Here is a 14766-nt window from a genome sequence, read left to right on the forward strand (position 1 = left end):
CTGACAAGCAGTATAGTAGCTATAGAAAAGTATATATATTATTGTATATATCAGTACAGAGCGGTGTAACTGTGACCATGTGTCCTGACAAGCAGTATAGAAGCTATAGAAAAGTATATATTATATACTGGTGGCCCCCAGTCCCCACAATGCAGCACACTGATCAGATATTTGCAGCGTTTTGAGGCAGAGAACGTAGAAATTTTCAGCACACTGAGCACAGATTATTTGCAGCACACTGAGCACAGATTATTTGCAGCACACTGAGCACAGATTATTTGCAGCACACCGAGCACAGATTTGCAGCACACCGAGCACAGATTTGCAGCACACCGAGCACAGATTATTTGCAGCACACCGAGCACAGATTACGAAGCTTTTCAGGGAGATAACGCAGCCACGTCCTCTCCGTTCAATCTCCAAAGCACGAGTGAAAATGGCGGCGACGCGCGGCACCTTATATAGAATACAAATCTCGAGATAATCCGACAGTGGGATGATGACGTTCAGGCGCGTTCTGGTTAACCGAGCAAGGCGGGAAGATCCGAGGCTGCCTCGGAACCGTGTAAAATAGGTGAAGTTCGGGGGGGTTCGGATCTCGAGGAACCGAACCCGCTCATCTCTACTAATATAACATGTGACTGACTGCTAGTGTGGTTTCTGACTTTAATATATGCTTGTCAGTTGGTTTCTTCTGATCCTCAATGCTGGTGCATGGGCAGGGTCAGATTGATATCACTTTAGAAGGCTAAAGTGATTACAGTCACAAATTGTGTAGTACACTGTGAAAGTGCTGATTATTTATTATGTCTAAGAGCGGCAAAGGTGACGAAAGTACACTCTCAGCAACACTCATATCAGGTTTGTCTTGCAAAACTGTATTATCCTCTCAGGATCTGGTTCAGGATAGTTTATGTGCAAATTGTTTTGCTTTTCAAGGCAGATCCCTGTACAACATCAGGTACAGATGGATCCACCTTGGGCTATGTTTGCCCAGACTTTGTCCAGTATAGCTGAACGGATAATTCCTACAAGCTGATAAACCGATGGTAAGTAAATCCTCACCTTCACAGGCTATACATGACGATTCATTGGATGATGAAAGGTCTATTTACTCTACTTCAATATACAAAGAGGAGGAAGAAGCTCTCAGCTCAGTGGATGTAGCTGAATTAGAGCAATGAAGGTCATTCTGTCCTTAAAAGATTCAGCAGAGCCTGTGTTAAAAACCAAGGCACCTGTGTTTAAACGTCCCAAGACAGTTAAGACTGAGTTTCCAGGGTCAGACCAGCTGACGGAAATTATGGAAGAGGCTTGGGCAACACCCAACAAAAAATATAGAATTCCCAAAAAATGGGATACTAATTATCCTTTTCCAGCCGGAGACTGTTTAAAAAGGGAGGTAGCGCCCAAAGTAGATACGCACGTGATTCGATTAGTGCGAAAAATAGCATTTTGATTACCTACCGGTAAATCCTTTTCTCGTAGTCCGTAGAAGATGCTGGGGTCCACATTAGAACCATGGGGTATAGATGGGTTCACCAAGAGCCATTGGCACTTTAAGAGTTTGAGAGTGTGGGCTGGCTCCTCCCTCTATGCCCCTCCTACCAGATTCAATTTAGAAAATGTACCCGAGGAGACGGACATCTTCGAGAGAAGGATTTAACACAGATAGTGGAGAGATTCATACCGGCTCACATATACAAGGCACATCAAGCTAACTAGCTTGAAAAAACTCAGCAACTGCTGAAACATTACTTACCAAGTAACAATCCAGTACATAACTAAACAAAGTTGCACTGAACCAGATAACGGTTGCAGGAAATGAAGCGCTGGGCAGGCGCCCAGCATCATCTACGGACTACGAGAAAAGGAGTTAACGGTAGGTAACCAAAATCCTATTTTCTCTTACATCCTAGAGGATGTTGGGGTCCACATTAGTACCATGGGGATGTACCAAAGCTCCCAGAACGGGAGGGAGAGCACAGAGGCTCCTGCAGAACTGATTGGCCTCTGAAGATCTGAAGTTCAGTCAAAGTATCAAACTTGTAAAACTTTGCAAACGTGTTTGACCCAGACAAAGTTGCAGCTCGGCAAAGATGCACTGCCGAGACACCCCGGGCAGCCGCCCAGGAAGACCCCATCTTACGAGTAGAGTGAGCCTTAACAGATTTTGGACATGGCAGTCCTGCCGTAGAATAAGCGTGCTGGATAGTGAACAGAATCCAGCGAGAAATAGTCTGCTTAGAAGCAGGACACCAGATTTTCTTGGGATCATATAGGACAAACAGAGTCCAACTTTCTGTGACTGGAAATTCTCTTCACGTATATCTTCAGAGCCCTTACAACATCCAAGGACTGATTTGATTGAGGAGTCAGTAGCCACTGGCACCACAATAGGTTGGTTGATATGAAATGCCGACACAACCTTCGGAAGAAACTGCCAACGTGTCCGGAGCTCAGCTCTATCTTCATAGAAGATCAAGAAAGGGCTTTTACAGGATAAAGCCCCCAATTCGGACAAGTGTCTAGCAGAAGCTAAGGCCTACAACGTGACCGCCTTCCATGTAATAAATTTGATCTCAACCTCCTGTAGAGGCTCAAACCAATCCAACTGGAGGAACTGCAGCACCACGTTAAAGGTCCCAAGGCGCCATAGGGGGTACAAAGGGAGGTTGGATATGCAGAACTCCATTCAAAAAAAAGTCTGAACCTCAGGGAGGGCAGCCAATCCTTTCTGGGGGAAAAAACAAAACAAAAAAAGGACAGGGCCTGAAATCTGGACCTTCACAGATCCCAACTTCAGGCCCATATCCACACCTGCCTGCAGGAAGAGGAGAAAATGTCCAAGTTGAAACTCCACTGTAGGAAACTTCTTGGATTAGCACCAAGAGACATATTTCTGTCAAATACGTTAGACGTTACCCCTTTCCTAGCCTGTATCAGGGTAGGAATGACCTTCGGAATGCCCTTTCCGAGCAAGTATCAGGAGCTCTACTTCCATGCCGTCGTAGCCGCGGTAAGTCTTGATAGGCGAACGGCCCCTGCTGCAGCAGGTCCTCCCAAAGAGGAAGAGGCCTCTGTTTTTCTTGCAGTAGCTTCAGAAGGTCCACGTACCAAGCCCTTCTTGGCCAGTCTGGAGCAATGAGGATCGCTTGAACCCTTGTTCTCCTTATGAGCTTTAGGATTCTTGGGATGAGTGGGAGTGGTGGAAACACATACACTGACTGGAACACCCACGAAAACACCAGGGCGTCCACTGCCACTGCTTGTGTGTCCCTCGACCTGGAATAATAACGCCAAAGCTTCTTGTTGAGACGAGAGACCATCATGTCTATTTGGGGTAGTCCCCAAAGGTCTGTTATTTCCTTGAATACATCCGGATGGAGACCCCACTCCCCTGGATGGAGATCGTGTCTGCTGAGGAAGTCTGCTTCCCAGTTGTCTACTCCCGGAATGAAGATGGCTGACAGCGCCAACGTGTGTTTTTCTGTCCAGAGGAGGAGTATTCTTGTCACCTCTGACAGTGCCGCTCTGCTCTTCATTCCGCCCTGTCGGAATATGTAAGCCACTGTTATTACATTGTCCGACTGCACTTGAATTGCCCGATTTCTCAGAAGAGGGCTGCCTGTAGAAGACCGTTGTAGACGGCTCTTAGTTCCAGGATGTTGATGGGCAGGCCGGCTTCCAGGCTTAACCACCGTCCTTGGAAAGTTACTCCTTGAGTGACTGCTCCCCAGCCCCCAAAGGCTCGCATCCGTGGTTAGGAGGACACATTCCTGAACGAACCTGCAGCCCTCCAGAAGGGGAGGTAATTGTAATCACCAGAGGACCGAAAACCTGGCCTTCGGTGACAGACGAATTCTCTGGTGCATGTGGAGATAAGATCCCGACCACTTGTCCAGAAGATACAGTTGGAAGGTCCGAGCAAGGAACCTCCCGCACTGGAGAGCTTCGTTAAGAGGCCAACATCTTTCCCAATAGGCGAATGCATTGATGAGCAGACACCTGAGCTGGCTTCAGGACATTCCGGACCATATTCTGTATCACCAACGCCTTTTCCTGCGGAAGAAACACCTTCTGCACTTCCGTGTCCAGGATCATTCCCAGAAAGGACAACCTCTGGGTTGGTTCCAAATGTGACTTTGGATGGTTAAGAATCCAACCATGACTCTTGAGGAGGCGTGTTGTGAGAACAATGGACTGCAGCAGCTTCTCCTTGGACGATGCCTTCATCAGCAGATCGTCCAGATATGGAATAATGTTCAAACCTTGTTTGCGGAGGAGAACCATCATCTCTGCCATCACCTTGGTAAACACCCTTTGTGTTGTGGAGAGGCTGAATGGCAGGGCCTGGAACTGGAAATTACAGTCCAGCAATGCGAAATGGAGATAAGCCTGATGTGGCACCCATATCGGAATGTGGAGGTACGCATCCTTGATATCCAGGGATACAGGAATTCTCCTTCTTCCAGACCTGATATCACCACCCTGAGAGACTCCATTTTGAACTTGAACTCCTATAGAAAAGGAATTCAATGATCTTAGGTTCAGAATGGGCCTGACCAAACCATCCGGTTTTGGTACCACGAAAAGGTTCAAATAGTAACCTGTGGCCTGCGCAGGAGGAGGAACTGGCACAATGACCTGTGCATCCACCAGCTTTTGGACAGCTTCTTGTAATACAGTGCTGTCTGCAAACAGAGCTGTTAAGCCTGATTTGAAAAAACGATGAGGAGGGAGACTTTGAAATTCCAGCCTGTTTCCCTGGGATACAATATCTATTACCCAGGGATCCAGGCCAGATGATACCCGGACTTGTGTGTCTGAGTCTCGCTACCACCGGCCCCACCTCCAGGCTGCGTGGTCCACAGTCATGCGGAGGACTTTGGCATACCTGAAGCAGGCTTTTGTTCCTGGGAACCTGCAGCGGCAGGTTTCTTGGACTTAATGCAACCTCCCCTAAAGGTGGTATTGGACGGTCTGGCCTTTCTAGGCCAAAAGGACTGTGTTGCAGATGGAGAAGGATTTCTTCGGAGCAGGTGCTGCTGAGGGAAGAAACGGAGACTTGCCCGCTGTAGCCGTGAATATCCACGCATCCAGAGCTTCCCCAAAGAGAGCCTGACCTGTATAGGGTAGGGACTCCACACTCTGGATTCCGCATCGGCCGACCACTGGCGCAGCCACAGTCCCTGATGAGCTGAAACAGACATGGAAAATATTCCTGCAGCCATGGAACCCAGGTCTTTCATGGATTCTACCATAAAACCTGCATGTTGCGTAAAAATAATGCAACCTCATCCTTATCCATCGTATACAAATCCTCAAGTTAGCCGACCACTTTACTATAGCCTTTGCAATCCATGCACTAGCAATAGTGGGACGTAATATGACCCCTGAAGCAGTGTACATTGATTTAAGTGTGCTATCAATTTTTCGATCAGCCGGCTTCTTTAAAGCGGTAGATCCTGGAACAGGAAAAACCACCTTCTTCGAGAGTCTGGACACAGATGCGTCAATCGGTAGGTTTTCCCTTTTTTTCTGTCCTCCTCAGGTAAAGGAGACGCCACCTGTACCCTTTTAGGGACCTAGAATTTTATCTCGGGGTTTTCCTATGCTTTCCCAAATATAGCATTCAATTCCTTTGACGCATGGAAGGTTAGCGAGGCTTTTTTATTTTCAGTGAAAAAGGCCTCCTTAACCTTGTCAGGTGTGGTATAATTAATATTCAACACATCCCTGATAGCCTCTATCATCACTTGCACCCCCCTTTGCAAGAGATGTCAGAATCGATATCAGTGTCATCTTGTGTGACATGCACACGCTTATGGGGGTATATAGTGGATCGTCCTGAGGCAGCGGAAACCGGCCATACTGCCATAGAGTTCTGTAATACCTGGGTTGCAGATTCATTACTTCCAACCCTGTCAGAAATCTGAGAAATCCAAGATTTGATAGAGGAAAACCACTCAGGCTCCCTTGCTGGTATCTGTGCTAAACTAGTGCTATGCTGATTACATGGAATGGGATCATCCTGGGAGAACAAATCCTCTGCAGCATATGACAGTGTCCCTGGACATAGCTAAAGGAGACCACCAAACACTCCACACACACACACACACACACACACACACACACACACACACACGTGAGGGCAGACAGAGTTTCCCCCCCAAGAATGGCAAGAGAGTCACAGAGATTGGAGCCAACACACACACACACACACACACACACACACACACACACACACACACACACACACAGCGCTTTTACCAAAGGGAGACCAATTATCAGCGCTGACTGTGCACCTTAATAGGACACACAGTTGTATTACAGCCTCTCCCACCTTCTCCAACCCCCTGGTACAGTTTACAGATAGCTGGAGTTGCTGTGGAGGGACCTGATTCTACTTCTCAGCACAACCTTTGGCAGGAACTGCTGTCTAGTCCGGAGCTCCGCTCTGTCCTTGTAAAAGACGAAGTATGGACTTTTACACGATAAAGCCCCCCAATTCAGAGACGCATCGAGCAGAAGCCACAGCCAGTAATATCACACAGTCTTCCACCATCATCAGAGGTTCAAACCAGGAGGACTGTAGAAATTTCAACACTACATCCAAATCCCAGGGTGCCATAAGCGGCACAAAAGGAGGTTGTATGTGGAGTACCCCTTGCAAGAAGGTCTGAACTTCTGCCAACACTGCCAATTTCTTCTGAAAGAAAATGGAGAGAGCTGAAATCTGGACCTTAATGGAACCCAGACGTAAGCCCTTATCTACACCAGCCTGCAGGAAACGTAGGAAAATACCCAAGTGAAACTCTGCAGGTGGAAACGTGCGTTCCTCGCACCAAGAGACATATCTCCTCCAGATAGGAGGATAGTGTTTTGACGTCACAGGTTTCCTGGCCTTGACCATGGTTGCAATAACCTTTTTGGAAAGGCCCATGTGAGCTAGTATGTTCCGCTCAACCTCCATGACTTCAAACGTATTGCTGTAAGTCCGGATAGACGAACGGTTCTGGATGAAGAACATAGTTTTAGTGGTAGAGGCAAAAGGGTCTTCGACGGACATGTCCACATACCACGCCCTCCATGGCAATCAGAATTGCCTGGACACCTTGATTCCTGATTCACTTTAGCACTCTTGGGAGCAATGGGATCGGAGGAAACCGGTAGACCAGCCGGTACTGCCAAGGCGACGCCACTGCATCCACTGCCCTCGCCATCATGTCTATTTGTGGGCAACCCCACTGGTCGATGAACTGCTGGAACACCAGATGGTGGAGTCCCCACTCCCCCAGGTGGAGATCGTGATGACTCAGTAAGTCCGCCTCCCAGTTGTCCACACATGCAATCAACATTGTCGACATGGCTCTTGCATTTCTTTCCGACCAGAGGAATATTTTTGACACCTCTCGCATGCAGGCTCTGCTTTTTGTCCCTCCTTGTCGATTATTATACGCTACCGCCGTGGCGTTGTCCGACTGTACCTGGATCATGTGATCTTTAAACAGAGGAGATGCTTGAAGCAGAGCATTGTAGATCGCCTGAAGTTCCAGAATGTTGATTGGAAGGAGGCTTTCGTGGGATGACCACCTGCCCTGGAACTGCGCTCTGCATCCTCGCATCCGTCGTAAGGAGGGTCCAATTCTGAATTCCGAAACTCCTGCCCTCCAGGAGATTTCAGGAGTGAAGCCACCACAGGAGGGAAATCCTGGCCTGAGGGGACAGCCGAATTATCCTGTGCATCTGGAGATGTGATCCAGATCACTTGCTCAGGAGATCCAATTGAAATGTTCTGGCATGGAACCTCCCATATTGGATCGCCCCGTACGAGGCGACCATCTTCCCCAACAATCTGATGCAAAGATGGATGGAAACTTGAGTAGGTCGGAGCACCATGCAGACCATCTCCTGAAGTGTTCTCGCCTTGCCCTCTGGTAGAAACCACTTCTGTGCCGCAATATCCAGCAACAGGAGCCTCTGAGTTGGCTCCAGGTGGGATTTTTGTAAGTTGAGGATCCACCCATAGTCGGACAGAAGACGGATGGTGCAGTCGATATGGAGCAACAAAATATCCCTGGATCTTGCCTTTATCAGCAGATCGTCTAGATAGGGCACCACATTTATCCCTTGGATCCGGAGTTTAAGCATCATCTCCGCCAACACCTTCGTTAATACCCTCAGTGCTGTTGACAGGCCAAAGGGTAGTGCCTGGAACTGGAAGCAATTGTCCAGCAGGGCAAACCGCAGGTACGCCTGATGAGACCAAATCGGAATGTGGAGAGATAGGCGTCCTTGATATCCAGGGAGACCATAAATTCCTGGTCTTCCAGACCCGCAATTACTGCACGCAGGGAATTCCATCTTGAACTTGAACACCTTTAAATAAAGGATTTAAGACTTTCAGATTCAGAATGGGTCTGACCAAACAGTTTGGCTTCGGCACCACAAACAGGTTTCAGTAAAACTCCTTGCCGCATTGCGGTAGAAGTACTGGCACAATGACGTGGGATTGGACCAATTTTTGGATAGCCTGTTGTAACGTAACTTGCATATCCTCCAAAGCTGGTAAGCTTGATTTTAAAAATTAATTGACCCAGGCATCCTGGCAGGAGGACTCCCAGATGTGGCTGAAGTGATGCAGTCAAGCTACCCTCGGGGTGGCACAGTCATGCTGAGGCTTTAGTGGAAGCAGGACTGGTGGACTGTTCCTGAGGATTGGTACTTGCAGGTTTCCTGGACTTACTTCTGGAACCTCTAGCCGCATTGGAGGCAGCTCTGGCCTTTGATCAAAATGTGCGAGATCGGAAGGACTGGAGAGACGGTCCTGGATAGGAAAGTCTCACCGACGGGGCCCCAGAAGGGAGAAACGTGGATTTTCAGGCAGTAACCTTGGAAATCCAGCTCAACCCCAAAAAGCCATTTCCCAGAAAAGGGGAGGGACTCCACATTATGTTTGGATTCTGCGTCTGCAATCCACTGACGCAACCACAAGGTCCTGTGTGCCAACACCACCATGGCTGACATCCGAGCATTGATGTTTCCGATCTCCTTGAGGGAATCAGGATACGAGTAGTGCCCTGAATGTATTTTAGGAGGGTAACCATGGTAACTAAGGGCATATGCCCCGAGAGGCCCCCCTGAATTTGTATGGCCCAAGATTGAATGGCATGCGTCATCCAGCAACCCGCAATAACCGGTCTTTGGGAAAGGCCGGCTGCAGTGTATACAGATTTTAGGGTAGTTTCTATTTTTCTATCCCCAGGATCCTTCATGGTAAAGGAGCCTGGGGTAGGCAGCACCGCCTTATTAGACAGGCGAGAGAGACATCCACCCCAGGGGGTTCCTCCCAAAATTTTCAACCTTGAGGAGCAAATGGAAAAGTGCGCAAAATTTTTTGGACACTTGAAATTTTTTGTCTGGATTCTTCCAGGCCTGTTTGAATAAGTCATCTAACTCTGGAGATTTAGGGAAAGTGACATTAAGCTTGTTTTGTACAAAGAAAAACAATGTCTGTGAAGGAGCATCCTCTAGAGTAGGGGTGGGCAACATGCGGCCCGCGGGCCGGATGCGGCCCGTGAACAGATTCTGCCTGGCCCGCTGTCCCATACCACTGTGCAATGACAAGCGGCCCGGCTGAGCCGCTTGTCATTGCGCTACGAAGCTCCGAGATGTGGCGCCGCTGAGGAAATACCCGGTCTGCTGACCGGGATTTCCTCTGTGACATCAGGCGCTGGGCGGAATAGGGGGCGGAGCCACGGCAAGAGAGTGCAGAGGGCAGCAGCAGCGGCTCTGCGCAGCGGGCAGCGGATCTGGCAGAGAAGGCGGTGGATAATCTAGGCAGCAGATCTGCCACAGTGAAAAAAAAATACATCAAAGGTAAAGCTGTATATGGGTCCGGAGGGGGAAGGAGGAGGGAGAGAGAGGAGAGGAGGGGGTAGAGACTGCTGTATAGGTTCAGGGGAAGGGGGGTAGAGACTGCTGTATAGGTTCAGGGGAGGGGGTGAAGGGGGGTAGTGACTGCTATATGGGTTCAGGGGTGGGGGAAGGGGGGTAGAGACTACTATATGGGTTTAAGGGAGAGGGGAGGTTTGAGACTGCTATGTGGGTTCAGGGAAGCGGGTGGGGGAGCTAGTAACCAGCTGTGAATACGATTGATAACAGCATTACACAGGATGCTGTTTGTTTGTTTGTTTTCAGCAGTTTATTTTTATTTTTTTATTACTGGATGTGTTTTTTAAGCCCAGTACCCACGGGCCGATTTGGGAGAGATGTGTGCTGAGCGAACCGCAGCAGCGATAGCGATGTGCGGGGCCGCGCACCGCTATCGCTGAGGGGGCTACACACGGAGCGATCATGCAGATATTCTAAGCAATCTAGTCAGATTGCTTAGAATATCGCTCCGTGAGTACCCCCCTTTAGACATTTGTATTTTGCCTGTAAAAAACTACGTATGCGGTGTAATGTATATTGTGGTGTGTGTGTTTTTATAGATATATAGATAGATATACACATATACACATCTGGTCCTACATGGCCAATTTCTTAGTGAATATCATCGATCTAAAAAAATACCCAGGGGATTTAGGGTACATAATGTACCAACCCTGGGGAGAAACAATCCCATGTTTTGTACAAGGTGGTGTGCTGTCCTCAACAAGTGCTCGTTAGACCTTATTCTCCTTGTAATAGAGGAAGTAACAAGTGAGCTTAAGAAATTGAGAGCAAAAATTGATGCCTTTAAAAGTTTGCATATGAAGAAAATTATGAGTGACAAAACAGAACCCTGGGTTGAAAAGCTCAAGGGACAGATTGATATGTATCAACAGGAATTATTACAATTTAAACGAAAAAAGCTTGAAACTGTAAACACTGATTACAAACTACACACTGTTTACAGGTGGTTACTTGGAAACTCTAATGAGAGTCGAGCCAGACGCCCTTATAGATATCGTCGTCATAAACTAGATGTCCAAGAAGGGAACTCCTTAGTACATTCATCATCTGAGGGAGAAACTACTGATTCTAATGAAACTAGAAGGGAACGTTTTTTAGGGACGGGCGATTATGTATATCCCCCCTTCCGAAGAGGAGGCCGAGGAGCCAACAAAGGAGGGGTGGGAAATACAAAAAGAAGAGGTCCGAAACCACGGACTTAAGTACAGTCTTTAACCTCTCATCATACACTTTGAATGATGCTGAAATGTCTGTATTGTCTTTCGGTCTCTCTTTTGTCCCCACAACTAAACATGATCCATTTAATTGGATGATTGATAACTATCGTCTGGGACGCAAATTGAGACTGAGAGAGCAATTTGGCAGTAGGAGTGACTCTAATGAGCCAGTCAAATGTAAACAGCCTAGTCATTATGACCCAATATCCTATAATGCTAGCATAAAGACGTATACACGGGTGGTTGAAACAGATAAAATCAATAAGGTGAGAAATTCGCCTAGGTACTATAATTTGTCAGCTGAATAAAGAACCGCATTAAAATCCTTAAGGGATAATAAGACCATCACCATACGCCCCGCTGATAAAGGCGGGGCGGTGGTGGTTCAGGACTGGTGTGAATATGACAAAGAGGTAAGACGCCAACTATCTGATGAATGTACATATGTTAGGTTGAAGGGTAATCCCACAAATACTTACAAAAAAATTATTGATGAGACTATAGATTTAGGATTTAGGGCAGGTTGGATTGATGAGGTTACAGTTGCATTTCTTAAAGTTGAACATCCAGTTACACCGATACTATATACCCTGCCTAAGGTCCATAAACAGTTAAAAGACCCACCGGGTCGTCCGATAGTCTCGGCCAAGGGGTCGCTTCTCCAACCACTTGCCATCTATATTGATCAATTCCTACAACCATTGGTATGTAAAACTAGCAGCTATGTGCGGGATACATCTGATTTTTTGTCTAAAATTAAGGATGTTGTGCTACCAGATTCAGAAGTGTGGTTAGTAACACTAGATGTACAATCATTATACACGGTAATACCACACATAGAGGGGATTGAGGCAATTGAACAACACCTAATTGAATCCCAACATAAAAAACCACCGATAGGATTCCTTATTGATCTGATTACATTGGTCTTGAAACATAATTATTTTATGTATGGTATGGATTATTTTGCCCAAGCCAACTATGGGCTCGAACCTGGCACCAGCATATGCCAATCTATATATGGCGGTATATGAATGTAAATATATATTGTCGCAATATGCATCCAATTTAATTAGGTATATGAGGTTTATTGACGACATTTTTATACTCTGGGCTGGCACAAGGGACGAATTGATCAATATGATAGGTAGCCTCAATAAATTGGAGGGGCCTATTAGGTTGACTTATACTATGGATCAGACTGTAGTGACATTTTTGGATGTTAAAGTATGGAGAGAGGGTACTGGACTTGGTACTACGCTTTTCCGAAAAGCAACTGATCGGAATACTACTTTATTAGCTACAAGTCAACACCCACCAACGCTAAAGGAAAGTTTACCAATATCTCAGTTCTTGAGAGTCCTTAGAATAAATTCCTCACATGAACTTGCTGAACTACAGATAGAGGAGATGAAGACCAGATTTTTGCAAAGATGGTACTCACCAACCACCCTAAACAGGTGTATTAAAAAAGCATACCATCGCTTCAGAAATCCACTAAGCAAAGCGGATAAATCTGTGAGAAATGATCGCATGGTACACGTGAGCACATATGACCATACTTCACATACCACTGGTGACATCTATAATCATTACTGGCCAATGCTGACATCGGATCCACAACTGAACCTCAGGGGCAGCAGACCCCCGATGAGAGCATATCGAAGAGGACCAAATCTACACCAGCTACTAATGCGACCTACTATGCAACCGATGAAGACTTCCTCACACTGGTTAAGATCGGGTAGAACAGGTTGCTTCAAATGTAAATGATGCACTACCTGCAACTCGATGTTAAGTGGAAGAGAAATCCGACATCCGCATAATGGTACTAAAATTAAGATTCGCCATAATCTTACATTTACCAGCGCCTTTGTTGTGTATGTGTTGATTTGCCCGTGTGGGTTATATTATACTGGAATGACAAGTAGGCCATTCAGGGACAGAATGGCAAACCACAGATACTCGATTAGGTCGACGATTGAAACAAAGGAAACCGACAAACCTGTGGCTAAACATTTCCTCCAGTATAATCATCAGGTCTCGTCTTTGCGCTGTATGGTCATTGATCAAGTCCCGGAATTAGCAAGAGGTGGGGATCGAACCCTTGCCTTGAAGAAACTTGAAGCACGCTGGATTTACACACTTGACACGGTTGTACCCCGTGGTTTAAATGAGAACAACCCGTTGAAAATCTTTATCCATTAAGGAATAGATCACAACAGTATGATCCTGATTTGATCTTTAGCGAGAAGTATAATGTATGAGTATACTAGCGTATGTCATATGAGTATACTATCCTGGACCCTGTAATAGTGATTTTTTTGATTATTTATTAGCTTTTAATATTTCACCAGATGGATTCGCTGACATGCACGTTTGGCCAACAGGTGATCTTTACCTGTTGGCCGGATAGTGTATGACTAGCGCTCCATTAGAGTCGTTACGTATTTAGTATTTTAATTAGAGATGAGCGGATTCGGTTTTACTCGGTTCTCAAAACCGAATCTTATTGGCTCACGGATGTCACGTGTTTTGGATAGCCAATAAGATTCGGTTTTGAGAACCGAGTAAAACCGAGTAAAACCGAATCCGCTCATCTCTAATTTTAATGTGGTGTGGTGATGGCTTATGGGCTCCCTTGTGCAGTTTTGATAGACACCGTGATACAATGCTTGACATGGTCCACATGTTACACTTAAAGGGTGGTTATGTGGAGGTATTCTTTGAATGAACAATCTTCCGGGTTGTATTGGATGTGGAACGCAAACAATCCCGCTATGATACGCATATCACATGTGACCGGATGGGCGCGATGTGATGCGCGTCCGGCTGCCACAGAGAGTGGTGACGCATAGCGAGGCTTGTGGACGGACCGGATGTACGCGATATGACGCGCTTCCGGTAAGGCCGTCTACTGTGAGCAATGGGACGCACACTGAGTATGGTGGAACGCAGGTGAGACACTTCCGGTAACGCGGCCACTATGAAATCTCAGTAATCACTTTAATAAAGATTGAGCATGCAGTTGACCACATGCAGTATATATACGGAGGATTGGTATGCCATGCAATTGTGACACACGGTGGATATCTTAATAGATATTTAAAGTGATAATTGTATTGTTGGGTTAATATATTGATAGGTGACTCATTTCCGGTAATTAAGGTAATTAATTAGGCATGTGCACAATATAAGGGAGCCTGTGAGAGGGTGTCAGTATGCTTGTTCCTGGCATGCTGAGCAGAGGTCTCCTGGGCTGTCTTGAGAAAGGCTTATCTAAGCCGAAACGTCGACATTATATGCCGACTCTGATGTATCAATAAATTCTTTAATGAAGTTGGACTGGTGAGTGCCCTCTATTCTGGATTTCTATTTGGATCTGGATAAATATATGGTATATGTGGATGTCCGAATCTGGACCTTCTTGAGGAGCACCCCGACGGTGACTGTTTATGGCTGTGAGTGCGGACAGTACGATTTGAATATTATATATATATATATATATAGATTGATTTTTGCACTGCTACGATCAGGTAGTCACCACCTACAGGGGGAGGGAAATCACTGTGCAGGTGTGCGATCGCAT

The 14766-nt window shown here is 46.5% G+C and overlaps 1 protein-coding gene across 1 annotated transcript in view; it reads right to left on the bottom strand.

The window, feature by feature from the left end:
• PLA2G15 (phospholipase A2 group XV) overlaps window positions 1-8157 on the bottom strand; it is a 36636-nt gene extending 28479 nt beyond the window's left edge. Inside the window, exon 1 of the mRNA XM_063944220.1 lies at window positions 7935-8157. Within this exon, the coding sequence (XP_063800290.1) occupies window positions 7935-8157 (223 nt within the window). The remainder of the gene's footprint in view (window positions 1-7934) is intronic.
• Between the last annotated feature and the right edge of the window lie 6609 nt (window positions 8158-14766).

The sequence above is a fragment of the Pseudophryne corroboree genome, chromosome 11, assembly GCF_028390025.1.
Source record: "Pseudophryne corroboree isolate aPseCor3 chromosome 11, aPseCor3.hap2, whole genome shotgun sequence".
Lineage (NCBI taxonomy): Eukaryota > Metazoa > Chordata > Amphibia > Anura > Myobatrachidae > Pseudophryne > Pseudophryne corroboree.